This window comes from Equus asinus, chromosome 21, assembly GCF_041296235.1.
Source record: "Equus asinus isolate D_3611 breed Donkey chromosome 21, EquAss-T2T_v2, whole genome shotgun sequence".
Taxonomy (NCBI): Eukaryota; Metazoa; Chordata; class Mammalia; order Perissodactyla; family Equidae; genus Equus; species Equus asinus.
Genome location: NC_091810.1, coordinates 23,226,446 through 23,241,932, shown reverse-complemented (window position 1 = coordinate 23,241,932; position 15,487 = coordinate 23,226,446). Strand labels below are relative to the sequence as shown.

Genomic DNA, 15,487 nt, shown 5'->3' with positions numbered 1-15,487 from the left:
ATGAAGATAATTTCTAAAGTTATAGACAGATTCCTCAAATAATTATCACCATCACAATCCAGCAGCACATAAAATGCTCATAAACACTTTTATACAATGCTTTAAGTTAAGATAAGAGATGAGTTTAATATCCCTTTGGGGAAATTCCAAGATTAATTTCAAGAGTATATAAATACTCCTCAGAAACACAAGAAATTCTTGCCACAGACTGCCCAGGGGATGGATGTAGCCTTTTCAGACTATGCACTCTGAGAATGATACTCACTGGGTTAAGCGTCTCTTCAACAGAATGGTGAACAGTCCACCAGTCTGAAGTCCACTCCCATGCATTCCCTACTATATTGTATAAGCCATAACCATTGGGAGGAAAGGCATCAACCTAGAAATAAAAAAAGGAAAAATGCTGTCAAACTACTCACCTTGTTTAGAAAACCTCTTAGGTACAGAATTGCACTAAGAGCTATAACTTCAAAGTATGAATATTTATTTTCATTCCAACAGTCTAAATATAATTTGACCAATGTAAATACAAAGAAAGAGACATTTTTTGGCTTTGAGTTCTCAAAGGAAAAGACACTTTTTGGCTTTGAGCTCTCAAAGGAAGTTTAAAAACCTAAGGAGAGTTTATATTACATGTAGGAAAGCCAGTGAAATTATTCCTAATAGAGAGACTAATAGTGATCATAAATCAAATCTGTACCTGATGGGAAGGGTGGGGGCTGATGATACTTAGACCTTCAAAAGCATAACAGGAACATCCTATTAGACCCAATATGAGTCTTGTCATCAGAACTGAGCTACACTGCCCACACACTGTCTTTTAGCCCTGAGAGACCCCAAGCCAATTCTTTCCTCTCCATCAGCCCCCTCCAACTCACCATCTTATCTTTAAGCCTCAGTCATCATCATCAAAACACTGAGGGGATTTGTTTTTATAAAGAAATGTGAATTCACTATCTAGCATATTTGTAAGGGAGGGTTTGCAGTCTCTGGAATCTGGAAGTATGAGGCAAAGTGTACACGTGCTTCAGCAAGCAATTATATCACATTCCAAAGGCAGGTCAGACAGTCTGCCACATCATATTGTCACAGACACAGAACCAAAGCGTAAAGCTTTTATAAGAAGGAGGATGGGGAGGGGAGCAAGAGAAAAAACTTTAAACAATAGTACATGCAGAACAGTTTTGTTATTTTAGTGACAAATTTTTTTCCAACCTTTTTTAATGGAAATGCTCAAACATAAAGAAAAATTTCATTTTTAAAATTAAAAAAATCAAGTTATCCTTGGGGTTTTCAAAAAATCTTTTTATAAATTCTTATTTTTTCCCATACTAATGAAGCAGGACTTAAGGAATGAATAAACTAAAATTCATCTCTATTTGCCTTGAAGAAGGTTTCAGGTCTTACACATGAATATGGAAACATCTGAGACCTGGGCACTTCAATTCAGAGCACTTCAGTCAAAGTTATGAAGCTACTCCAAAAAGAACTTACTCTGGATAAAGTAGAAAGCTGAAAAATTTTACCACTCTGCTTCCACACTCAGCATCCATTAAGAAAACGGCAGTACTTATTGACTGGTTCATTCAGTAATTCCACGCACGTCAACTAAAGGCAGGAAGGGGTTCAATGACAGAAGACATCGAAGAGCTTAATGAGGGAGAAAAGAAGAATATACCAAAAACAAAAAATCCAGTTCTTAAAGGCAGAGTGGGATGAGTAGGGAAGAGTGTGAAAGAAAATGCTGCAGAAATTCCCAAGAGGGAGAGATTTCTGGCTGGCGTTGTATCCTCCACAAAAGCAGAAGTATCTCTTGGGAATCGAGGTCAGAGTTCAAAGGTTAGAGGGACAGTAAAGGAGGGGAGGCCACAGGCATAAACTGTTCTTTCAAGAATGTGGAGATGACCAGAAAGAGCAAGGTGGGATAATAGCTGGAAGGAGTAGGAAAGAAAGAAGAAACTTACTTGTCTCAGGGAAAGAAGGGAAGAAGCCGGGGTGCAAGAGCAATTAAAGATGAAACAAACCTTCTGGAGGAAGCAGCCCTTTCCCAGGCTTCTGGAACTCTCAAGGCAGTCTGCCTGAGGTCCTCTTTATGTGCCAACACTCAGCAGCTGTTGCACACGCAATTTAACCTATCTGGTCCTGTTAAACCAGAAGATGAGGAAATAATAGTATCTACACAAAGGTTTGGGGGTTTTTTCCCCCTTTAAATAATTTGATGTTTAAGTGAGGCAAAATCTGAAGGTCACTCCTCCAAAACTACCATATGTGAGCATGCCACTAAGGAGAATAAAAATTGTAACTGCTTATTGTTACGTTAATCACACTAACCAAAGCTTCCGTCCAGGAACCTCAAAAGGAAACAAATGCACAATATATGAAAAATACTTCAAACACACTTATTTTCAGGTGAATGAGCTGGTAGGCATTAAAACCAAAACACACTAATAACTGTGTAACAGCAGCCAAGCAAAATATGAATCCAATTCTTTAGGTTCACTGTGGTCAGAATAGTTTGCTCAGTTTAAAATCAGATCGGAAATAATAAAATACATAAAACAGCAGGTGAGGGAGCTATTTCGTTGTGGTCCATCCCATCACTGAAGCTGAATTCCTGCTCTCCACTGACCAGAGCATGTGGACACACAGGGCAGCTGAGGTGCACTTGAAATGATTCTCTGAGTAAACCGCCCCAATTAAAGACAGAGATCTTGTTAAATCTCAATCAAACACAAGCGGAAGTGGCTTGCTGCTGCTTTCTCCTCGGGTCTTGTTTCTCAAATTGGTTCTCTGAGGGCTCCTGGTAACCGTTCCAATTTTGTCTCAGGAACTTCCACGGCAACTTCTTCAGGAAAGTTCTGTTAAATATATTCCAAGTAGACATCTGCTAAACTCCCAGTTAAATGTTCTAACTCTAAACATCTGTAAAGTGTCCTTATTTCATATGGAATTTTGTGTTTTCTGAAAAGGTGGACTGACTTGAGAATAAATGACTACTTTCCTTGGAGGCTTAGGCACTTAATTAGTGATATGAAACTCTGCAGCAGTAAATGCAGTAAAATATTCATACCTGTCCAATATAGCCTTCTTGTGGCCCTTTACTAAAACTGACAGGCGCTTATAAAATGTGTCTGGTCCATCAGAAGCCCACGCCTTAAGCCTCAAGGCTTACTGCAGTGGCCCTACTTCTCACAGCCTAGCATCCCTGAGGGGGATCTAGGCTGCTGAGGTGCTTCTCGTACTAGTCTCTCTCATGTGTCCACTGCCAAAGAAGGTATGGGCCCATCACTCCAGGGCCATCCATGTTCAGGGTTAGTGCATCACAGGTGAGTTGTTGACCACTCCTTAGCAGTGTGTAACACTTGGACAGCCACTGTCCTGCTGTGTGCATCAATCAACATCTTTGCTAGGGTCTCATGGGCAGCCTCCCCATCAGGCACCTTAACTGATACTTTCTGTTCATCCTGCAGCACCAGTTCTCAGGACCAAAAGTGGCCCACGAGGTACCGGCTGGGCTTCTTACCCATATGAAGTTTGAGTTTAGTCCCCAAGACCTCTAATCACTTGTTTTACTGAATAAAACTATGTACCTACAAGAACACCAGTATCCTGAAGGAGACTTTGGAGGAACCAACTACAAGATGATCTGATTAGTCCTTTGTCTCTACTGAATAATGCATCCTTTTCCCTTTGGTCTGTCGTGGTTCCTTTATCACATTCCTAACGCATATACACAGAATTTTATATGCACACACATATTCACTCATATACCCATTTAAGGGCTACATATCCTTATGTAATTTATTTTTTACATTAATTCTGCCAGAAATAAAACTATAATGCTTTAACTACGATAGCTCAAAATATTTTTAAATTTCTGATAGTCCAAGTGTCTCCTTACTCTTCATCTTTTCCAAAAATGTCTTGATCTGTCTCTCTCACTTGTTTATTATTTCAGTTGAAATTCTGGAATCATTTGGTCATGTTCTAAATAATGTATCTGTGTTACATTTAGAAATCAACTTTGGAGGAACTATTTTTGTGTGAAACAAAAATACAAATATTAAAAAAAACGACAACTATTTGAAAGACTGTTAAAAGAAAATTATTCTCTGTAACAATAGACCCAGTGAGGTGCTATTTCCCCACCACAGGACTTCCTTCCTCACTGTACTGAGAGAAATGAAGTGTCTTTAACAGTGCCTCAGTAGTGTATGATTTGCTCGCAGAGAACAGTGAGAGAGGAGCAATCGCGCACTCACGGAGGGAAACAGGCCACATGCTCTCCGGAAAACGATCTGGCCACACACCTAACACTCTTACCAAGAAAGGTTTCTAGCCTTTGACTCATTGATTTCACAGCTGGGAATCTACCTTAAAAAAAATCATCAGAGATACAATCCTATGTTTATATTCAAGACGTTCATTGGTGTATTGTTTAGAAAAAAACAGATATAACCTAAATTTGCAACAATAAGAGGTAAATAAATTAGGGTTCGTTCGAATGACAGGTTACCCAGCTGCTCAGAGACAAGGTATTTGTGGAGAACTGTTAATGACAGATAAAATGTTCCTGTTATTAAGCAGGGAAAAACAGTAGGATTTTAAATATTGTATTCAATATGACCCCAAAGCAATATGTAAAAAATATACAGGTACGTATACACCGGAAACACATATGCTGACATGTATGCTATTTAAGAGCATGGGCTTTGGAAACAAACCGACCTCGTTCAAATCCCAGCTCCACTGCTTTCCAGCTGTGTAACCTTGGGCAAGTTAATTAACTTCTCTGTGCCTCAGAATGCTCACCTGGAAAATGGGGATAATGGTACCTACCTTACAGAGTTGAATGGACATTAAATGAGGTAATTCATGCTAATGGCTTAGCACCATGCCTGGCACACCGTGAGCACTCACTACCCACCAGCCATTATTAGCATCAAAACGAACAGGAGGAAACACACCAAAATGCTAACAAGGGTTATCTCTGGGCAGTCGAATTCCAGATCTTTCTACTTTTCTCCTTTATACTCTTCTTGTTTTTCCTAAGTTTCTACAATAAGTATTACGGAATCAGAAAGAAAAATGTGTTATAAAAAAGAACGCTTGATTAATTATTAGTATCTGCCGTGTGCGGTAGTGGATGAACGCAAGAAGTGGCAACACTGGTCAGGGAGTGAGCAGTGGCTTCCACTCATTTCTACTCATTTCTCAGCCCTCTGGGGCTGCCGTCTTTCAGATGCCTCGCTACTCACAGGCGCAGTTCCTCGGAAGCCATCCTCTCCAGTGTTGGTCACAGGAAACTCGCCCTGCCAAATGTTGGCATAATGTTGGCCTTTCGGCTGCAGTTTGTTGCCCCAGGGGAAAAGTCTGTCAGAAGAGACACAGGCATCAGCCTGTCAAACAGGCACAGGCTTCTGGATTAAAGTCAAGAGAAGGAATGCAATGTTGTTCTGAGTGAGCTATTTTTCAAAATTTTTAATATATAAATAAACAAAGCTTTTAATCTGGATTTTTTTTTTAACTTCCACATAACTAGCTCACGTCAGGTTCACAACAACCTCAGTCTCTCCCGAGTACTCAGGAGGCCTGAAATAAATGACATAACTAAAAGAAGGCCTGATAGAAGGCTGGGAAAGCAGACATCATTCGGGACTTATATGGTAGCAGGATCGGGCACCATCACGCCACACTGTTTTACACAGCCTTCGCTATTTTAAGGAGCCCTTCCTAGAAGATGTGACCCAAACATGAGTTTTCTGCCTCATGGCTCTAGAAGCTGAGAAATACCGCAGCTTCAGGGGATGCTGAAAATAAGGAAATATGAAAAGCAAGGCAGCCTGCCAAGAGGCTCTAAGAGGACTGTGTAACACCAGGGGGCAGAGTAACTGGAGCTGCACAGAGCCCACTTCGCCAGACTCTTGGCTTTAGGGGGCTGTGAGGGGCTGGTGACCACGCGTCAGTGTCTCCTAAGCACCATCGTGGAGATGAGGAAGGCCCAGTAAGAAAGAGCTGTTGTTGCTGCTGCTGTTTTAAATCAACTTTCTAACCAAATTCAGTTCCACAGATTTAGAGAAAGGTCAACATATTGTTGGGCAGGATGAGACCCACCCCCCTCCAGTACCTATTTTGCAGACCTCCTCGACAACTGTATTCCCACTCAGCTTCTGTGGGCAACCGCTTTCCCGCCCAGGCGCAGTAGGCGACAGCATCGTTCCAGGAGACATGGAGAACGGGATGATCGGGCCTGGGGAAGAGCGAGAGGAGAGTGAAGGGGGCACAAAGTGGAACGGGAACTGTGAACCAGCTTCAGCAAAGCACCCACTATCACCTTCAGTTCACTCTGTGACACTGAGTGGTCCTGGTCCCCAACTCAAGCCCCAGCCATGTCACATCTGTCACCCTCCACCACAGGTTTCTCACATCCCAGGCTCCTAAAAGGGTTATAATTCCTCTTGGAACTAGGCTCAAAACATTTCTTCACTTTGCAGGCAGGCCTGGCCCCCCACAGAATCTCAGCTGGTACTGTGGATGCGGAGATGCACCCCTCAGATCCCCCTTTAAGGAACGAGTGCTGCTCCAGCTGCTGGGAGTGCTGTCGGCAGAAGCTTCCAGCTGTCGGCTCCTTCAAGGCTTCCCACAGCTACAGACAGCCCACCTCAGAGCCATCAATGATGAACCACAGCAGAAGCTTAAAGGCCCAGCCATGTCGGCACCCGGCAGCTCAACCCTACGGGCCATGTATACCCCAGAGCTCTCTGCGGGGTTGGCTGGGACTCACTGGGCCTGCACTGTGGTCTTGGCATCTCCCTCTGCCCAATCCTGCTTCCTGCCTACGCTTTCATAGGTATGGATCCCTAACAAATATTCTGCACACCAAACTCTATCACAGTTTCCTGCGATACGGTTATCTCTGTTTCCAGAGAGCCCAAGCAGTGATACTTGGCTTTACACTTTGCATCTTTCTACTACAGATCAGCCAGCTGTATTTGCCTCACTCTAGCAGACTCCAAGTAAGTCTTTATTTTTTCTAAGGGTATAGAGGAGTAGGAAAGGTTAGGGGGAAAATTTGACAATAAGAGGATATACACATTTACCCAGCACCAGATAACTTTAGCACCCTGTTTACTCTTTTTCAAGTAGACCACACATTCCTAGTCCATTCCTTAAACATCTTTGAATTCCCTACAGTAATTACACCGTAACTTTCATTGATTCTTTCAACAAATGCTTACTGAGTATCTATTGTGTGCTAGTCACTGTTTCTAGCACTGATAAGAGATGCACTTTTCTCAGAAGATAGACTCAGTCAGTGGATAAAATACATTCCCCTCTGGGTTTTCCTTCTTCCCTTAGCTTTTTCTTTCACTATTAAATTAAGGAAAGAGGGGCTGCCCCGTGGCCAAGTGGTTAAGTTGGCGCACTCGGCTTCAGCGGCCCGGGGTTTCACTGATTCGGGTCCCAGGCGCGGACATGGCACCCATGCTGAAGCGTCAGGCCATGTTGGGGTGACGTTCCACAGGGCACAACCAGAGGCACTCACAACTAGAATATACAGCTATGTACTGGGGGGCTTTAGGGAGAAGGGGATAAAAAAGAAAAGAAGATTGGCAACAGTTGTTAGCTCAGGTGTAAATCTTAAAATAATTAATTAAGTAAGTAAATAAGATGTTAATTGGGAGCTAAGAGGCCCAGTCAACTTGTGGTACCCAAGAATCCTATGACTTTCTGCCTTGCAGTCTTTTTCCACCACAGCGGCTGCCAACATAGGCTTTGAAAGACTTCTGACATTTGTCAAGGGGCATAGCCCTAAAGCTGAACTTAATGTGCTTCCAGCTCCCTGACAATGAGGGCAATAACCAGGAATGTTGTCAAAAATAGAGGCTCAAAAATCCCGTCTGAAAAACTGGGTTAGGAGAACAGTTTTCTTGGGCTGTTGAGATGCTGAGTCCTGACCCAAACCTTTCTCCATCCCCAGGGCTTAAAGTGCTACTCTATTTTTGCTTGAGATAATTATTTCCTTGCCACCCTGGAGACTTGCTGACCGACTTGCCGCTCTGTGGTTTTCCAGTCAGATGGTGGCTTCAAAGTATGTCAGTCCAGGACTGGAGATAACATGGATCCTATAGCCAAGGCCTGAGCTTCAACAGTGGCTGCTTGGCAGGACACAACTACTTATACACATGACAGGCTTCTTCCAGTTAATGACCCACTCATGAGAGAGAGCAGACAGACAGGTTGTGAAGACTAAACATGTCATAGATTTGTAATAGGCCTGTCAAAGCAGGAACAAAAATCAGCAAGAAGGAACTCTGACAGGCCAAACAAGGAAGGAAAGAAGCCACTTATTACGAGCCTTCTATGAGCTAGGCACAGTGTTTGCTCTTTACATACATTATTTCCTGCCATTTTATCTTCCTACCAACCAATTGGAATTTTTCATTCTCACGCCTTTACAGATGAAGATGGCCATTGAGTTCCTTTTCAACAGCATGGGAATCTATTTGGAATAAAACATGTCAACCAAGGAAAGAACCACCAGCCTCACCTGTGCAGAACTGTAGAGTCGGGCCCTTCTGGGTGTCTCCAGTTAGCGCCTTTAACAGGTAACCACCAGGGAGCAGCTGCAACCTCAAAGCAACACAGAAGCAGCTGAGTTTAGCTACGATGATTCTAGAAAAACACTGACTCAGCATGTGCAGGAAAAAAATCTCACTTATGGTCTTCAACTTGCATTTGACTTATCCCAATTACCTTTACCAGAATATCAAAAATAAAGATTTGTATGTAAATAAAGCTTTAACAAAAAAATATTATTTCATATCATAAAGCACCACAGTGACTAAGTAAGTATGTATTTAAATGGTATATATCTCCAAGAATTTTAAAAAGATGAACCGCTAGCTAATCCTCTAGAATCTCTAACAAGAGAGACAGGTAGTACTGCTCCTATTTAAAAGATGGGGAAACAGAGTTAACCCGACAATTAAGTGCTGGGCTGAAGGTCAATCAGGGTGGTCAGAGATCAAGCTGAAGCACAAAGTAAAAAGCTGGAGTGTGTTTTCAAAAGATCCTGGTTCAATTTCCAGCCCAACATTAGCTGTGTGGCCCTGGGCAAGTTCACTGCTTATCTGGCTCCTCAGAGTCCTCATCTGTGAAATGGGAGCAGGTCCCCCTGCCTCACCTACCTCAGACTACAGAGGAGGTCGAATTACATAAGATTGGGAAATGTTCAGCCACCTGTTCCCAGGACCTTAATCCTACTTTACAGTTCCCTTAACCCAAACAACAATAGCAAGTAGCTCTCATTTAGTGACTGATTAAGAACTTGGTTTGGGAACCAGTCAAAACGAGATCTGAATCATGGCTGTCACTCATGATGTGACCCTTGACAATCTACTGAACCTCCCTAAGCCTGTTTTCCCATTTGTAGATGGAGACAGTAACAATACCTACCTCATGAGTTACTACAAGGAGGAAATATAGCACACATAAAGGGCTTATGACTATGCCTAGCACTTAGCAAGCACTCAGTAAAGGGAACCAGTCTCAACCACGGCCTCACGATAGTCAGGAGCAGAGCCCTAAAAATCATCATCATCATTGTTGCTAATACTAACTAAAGAACAGAAGTTTGCAGATGATCCTTCTACCATAAACTAGAGCAGACTCAAGGTTATCCCCATGACAATGTTACTCTGAAACATTTGCATCCCGAAGAGCTGGGTTGAATGGAAAAGAAGGGGGATGTGTTTCCACTAACAATTACAGCAATCACTGAAAACACCAAACCCTGTTCCTGTTCTTTTTTCACATCAGCACAATCAAAACATTCATGGTATTCCAATCGCAATTTGATGGAAAAAGCCAAATTCTTTTCTATTTCAACGAAAGAGGCACTGTGTCCTTAAAGGACACCACTGCAAGGCGTTTTCTTTTTCAGACAGCAGGAGAGGTGAAAGGCAGGGCTCCTTTCTATTTCCTCTGCGCCACTGCAGAAACTTTAATCTGGGGATGTTCTCACTGACGAGACTTGATGTGAGGTGCCAGTGACAGGTAATTCACTCCGTGTCAAGGGAGGACGTGCACAGAAAGCCCAGGTCATCCCACTCTTGTGTTTCAGTTCTTCAGATCACTCACCCAAGCCTACCCGGCCCCAAACACTGATAAGATAGGCCACCAGAAGGTTCTATTTCTTAGATTTAAAAAAAAAAAGAACTAAAGAAGACAAATATGGCAAAATGTTAACCTTTGTTAAATCTGGGTGGTAGAAACTAGAATGCCTGTTTTTCTTGTACCCTTTTGTGTTTTGAAATATTAGCAATTTTTTTTTAAAAAGTCTGAGTTATTTATCTATTCTATTACTGATAGGCGTTGGGGTAGCTTCCAGTTTGGGGCTATTATGAATAGAGCTACTTCTGTGAACATTCTTAAGAGCTCATGATGTTTGGTTAAACATGCATGTGCATCTCTGTTGATCGTACACCATGGAGCAGAATCACAGGATATACATATGCACAGTCTTAGTAAGGACAGCCAAACACAAGCCTTAACGACAGAAGCCCTCAAGGTTTTCTACCCCTTCTTCAAAGTTGGCTTTGTACAGTAGACTCTGTGCCGTTACAGAGTTGGCTTATGTACAGTAGATCCTGTGCCACTGCTCCTGGGGCCTCTTAGTCCATTCCATTTCCTTGCCTCTGACCCTCAATTCACTCTGGTTACAAATGTTTATTGGGCACCCACTATCTGCCAGGTGCTAAGCCTAGTTCCTAATGGGGATCTGCAACTCTCAGAATATGATTAAGACAGTTGGCATATTGACAGTTTTTAAATTATTTATTTTACATATTTATCCTCATGGTTAATTGCACAAAGTGGGGTACAAAGTGTGAACCTAGTCACCTCACTGACCTTCAAAGATGTCTGTAAAACTCAAGTTGGGGGGCCAGCCCAGTGGCCTAGTGGTTAAGTTTGCACACTCTGCTTAGTGGCCCAAGGTTCATGGGTTTGGATCCTGGTCACAGACCTACACACCGCTCATCAAGCCATGCTGTGGTGGCATCCCACATATAAAATAGAGGAAGATTGGCACAGATGTTAGCTCAGGGCCAATCTTCCTCACACACACACATACAAAAAAACCCTCAAATTAGTGGGTCCAGGTACCACCTTACACACGAGTGCTTTAGTTCTGACTCAGTTTCCCCCCCACCATACACACACACTTTCTCTCATTCTAGATATCTACTTTTCATTTCTCCCAGTATGTCTCTTTTCTGAAATCTTTCACATTATCTTAGCAACCCATCCAAAATAGCCCACTAGCTTACATGACTTGGCATCATGGAGCTACACAATGATCACCTGTCTCAATGATGTGCACAGTGAAACAGGAAGAACAGACTTTGGCTCGAGCATGGGGAGGGGGACACCATGATAACACCATCCTTGTCCACAGGACACAACCTAGTTTTTCTCCAAAATAGTAAGACCTGAAGTAAGCATTTAAAGATACGTGTACAGTATTATAATATTATTTCTAATTAAAAATTACAACATAACCCATCCTTGGCATCCATCCATCCAAAGGAATACTATATAGTTATAAAAATACACTCCAATGTGAAAATATGTATATAATATGTTATAAAGATAACCTATAGAATTACATATTTGATTCTGTTTCTGTGAAATATATGCATATGAATGTATGTTAGTATAATCAGAAGAAAAATTTGCAAGAACATACATGCACTTAACAGGGGCCAAGGATTGGGGGAGTAATATACTTCTTTAGAATGAGTATGTGTTACTATTACAGGATTTCTCAGCCTCAGCACTACTGACACATTAGGTCAGATAATTCCTTGTCGTAGGCGGGCTGTCCCTATAGGATGTGCACTGTAGGATGTTTAGCAGCATCCCTGACGTCTCCTGACTGAACGCCAGTAGCACCCTCCCCCCACCCAACCGTGGCAACCAAAAATGTCTCCACACATTGCCAAATATCCCCTGGGAGGAGCAAAATAACCTACTGCACTATGATAATCAGGGGAAAAAACAGACTGTTTTTCTTAAATGTTATTATATAGTTCATAGTGTCATAGCGGTAAGGTATCCAACCCTGGACAGCCTACCTGAGTTTGAATAATAGCACTACCGTTTACAAGCTGCATGATTTTGGGCTCCTTATCTAATCTTTCTAGGCCTCAGATTACTTGCCTGTAAAATGGGGATAATAATTCTACTGTCTACTTCCTTGGGTTGTTGTGGGGATTAAATAAGGAAATACATGTAAAGAGTTTAGAACAGTACCCGGTACAGAGTAAGAATTACACAAGTGTTGGCTATCATGAGTAGTAGTATTGATTCATGTTACTGCATGTTGCAATTTTTCTCTTAGAACTTTCAAAGAACACATATTCTAATTAGTGAAAATCTGCCCCGTAAAACTTTTTCAGCATGAGCCCCAAGCACTCACCAGTTCACCCTTTTCAGAAGATTGATAGGCTGAGAAAAGTGTTAGAATATGTCATTCCCAAAGAATTCTCAAGAAGAGTGCGTAGTTCCCATCTTCCATCCCTGTCATGATGTGAAAACTATCTACACGTAAACTAACTCATTTCCTGAAGCAAGTGGCACCATGAAAGTGGGGCGGTGGTAGGGAGAAGGGGACGGTGTGAGGGGTTAATAGAAAGCAGGAGGAATCCACATTCACCAAGCCCCAAACTCGACAAAGCTTAGGGGCCTGTAAGAGTACCATACCACATGCCCATCTGTGAGAGAGACCATAACTCCCCACTGTAATTGTCAGACACAGGGTCAGGGACCATTTCCCGGACTGACACACATGAAGAAAGAAAGACAAGTAATCAGAGTCACCTCATAAGAGAGGAGTGATGAAATCAGTGGTAGAATATCATTTATCCTAGCCAAGTTGCCCTGGGAAAACCATGATGTTTTCTGGCCAAATTTATGGCAAATCTCATCCAATGTAACCAAATGCTTTCCTTTTCCAAATGTCACTGTTAACTCCATGTTTTTAAAAACTTGTTCTTGAACTCATGGTTGTGTCTTGAAAATAAACACTATTCTACTATGTTTAGGAACTTATGAAATAAGCAGTTTTTGAGAGTCATACATGAGCCAGTTAATCAAGGTTACAATGCAAATTATGACATCTCTAACTGCTTTTCTTTAACAGGAATAGTCTTCAGGTGTGTTGTTTGTGAGTAAAAAAAGCAGCAACACGAGCGGACTGGAATCTATGATAAGCCTCATCCTGAGAAGAAAAATTGGGGGGATGTGGTTGACCACCTACACATTTTCTGTTCGACTGAGACACTTCCAGAGTTACAGCACTCCCTCGTATCCAGGGGGAAAAGGACTTTAACTTGACCTATTTCTAGTCAACCATCTCCATAGCAACTGTCTTGGGTTTAAGTTGAAACAGCTGTACCAGACAGCTAGCGACCAACTACAATGTAAATAGGATCCATGTGAGTATTGACGTCCCCTTGAGAAATGGACTTCGGAAAGCAAAGACATCTTTTCCCACCTCCCCCTGGGGACATAACCAGACTTGTAGTAACAGCTTCAAGAAAAGAAAAGGGGATGATAGCAAAGGTGCCTTTATTCTTGCCAGAGGTGGTAAATTATGCTTCTTATACCCACACAGCCTAGAATAAAGTCAGCAAAGGAAAAAGAGCACTGTGTAATTACGCATATTCAAGTGTAAAGACGTCAACTTCACAACTTTACAAATGTTCTCTTAAAAATTAAATGCTTTTAGACAAGCAAATTAAAACGATGGACGTTTCTTGAAACATAGTATAAACATGACAGTTACCCCTATAAAAACAGCCTGGGAGAATTTTTCAACTGGCACCAGTGAACAATGAGAAATTGCACATCTGTTCAAATTCATGAAGTATACATAAAACTGGAGGAGAATCTAGCAACTAAAGGAATTAAATGGAATAGAAAGCACACAGACAGTAAAAATCTCTTTCTTCAGCACCCAATATAAATGTGGAAAGCAGAAAACTAGGCTTGAATATAGAGTAAAAACAAATTTATCATTAAAATAGATAGGTAGGCAAGTCTGACAGCTTATTTCAAATTAAATCCTGCATCAGGTACCTTGACTACTTAATAGAATGTGTGTGAGAGAAAAATGCATGCTTTTTCAGAGTACAAATATTTATGAAATTTAAGGCAAATCAGAAATTTTTCAATACTTTTTGCTTCAGTTCTGGGTGAAATTCCTCATGTTGGAATCCACTATATTCCCAATGCATCAATTGGTACACTCTAAACATTCACTACATGTCCTTATGAGAGGAGGGGAGACCTTATGCCTAGTCATTCATTATAGACAATGGGCAAAAATGGCCCAAGAAGTTTCTGGGCTCAAAGAACCCTTAAAAGTGATCTGGTTTACTCATCCTCAGTTGAGACCTATATAAATATGGAGAAACTTGATTTGGGGCTTTCCGAAAAATTAATAGAAACAAGAGAAAAGGATTTTTACTGTTTACAAATAACTCTGTACTTCTTTAGGCAAAGAGGTGACTGTGTAAATTGATAAAACCTATCTTGAAAGCAATGTGACAACACCCAGTAAAAGGCTACATCACATGCACACCTAGCGAGGAGACCGGTTGAGTCTCTTACAGTATATCCATATGAAGGAATACAACATAGGCATTAAAAATTATATGCAGGAAAAATTGTAATTACTTGGAGAAATGTTCACCCTCCATAGAAAGTGAGAAAAGCCAGTTACAAGTATGTCTGTACAAGTCTCCTCAAATATATTCTACATGTAGATACACACCCCCCCCGCCAAGAAAAGATTAGTAGTACTTATATCGAAATGACCACAATGGTTATTTTGGGGTGGTGAGATTATGGGTGATATTTAATGTTCTTTTTTTGTGCCATAAATTATCTACAGTGAATATGTTATTTTTTTAATTCAGATTTTCTAAGTTTTTTTATTTTAACTGAACTGAGACTTAACTTTACATTGAAAAAACAAAAGTAAGCAATATTAAATAAATGAAATATTTAATTAAAAATTATTTACATTCACCATTCTAATGCAAACTTTATTTTTATATTCATTTTAATTTCATCAATAAGCATACACATTTTTACATATTTTTTCCAAATTGTATATTGATTGTTTTCATTGATTTTATTACATACTTCCCTGTGTTATATCTGGACTTCACAACAAACGCATCTAGTGGCTACACAATATTCTGTCATGTTGACGTACCGCAATTTACTAATCTCCTAACATCGAACCACTCAGGTTATGTTCAACTTTGTTGCTCTTTTTGCTATTATAGATAACACGACGGTGAACATCTTCAAACACTTCATGTACAGTTTTTGCTTCTGCTAAATTTCCAGAAGTGGCATCACTATACCTAACAGCATGTCTGTACAGCTCTTGCTAAAAATCATCATTTTT

At 41.1% G+C, this 15,487-nt stretch overlaps 1 protein-coding gene across 5 annotated transcripts in view; it reads right to left on the bottom strand.

Annotated features, from left to right (window-relative positions):
* Positions 1 to 15,487, bottom strand: part of SUMF1 (sulfatase modifying factor 1) — an 87,948-nt gene that overhangs the window by 40,855 nt on the left and 31,606 nt on the right. For all 5 annotated transcript variants that reach the window (XM_014868374.3, XM_044754251.2, XM_014868375.3 and 2 more), the window contains 4 exons: positions 8,552 to 8,634; positions 6,128 to 6,250; positions 5,259 to 5,373; positions 266 to 379 (listed from right to left, as the gene is read on the bottom strand). In XM_014868374.3, coding sequence (XP_014723860.1) covers positions 266 to 379; positions 5,259 to 5,373; positions 6,128 to 6,250; positions 8,552 to 8,634 — 435 coding nt within the window. The remainder of the gene's footprint in view (positions 1 to 265; positions 380 to 5,258; positions 5,374 to 6,127; positions 6,251 to 8,551; positions 8,635 to 15,487) is intronic.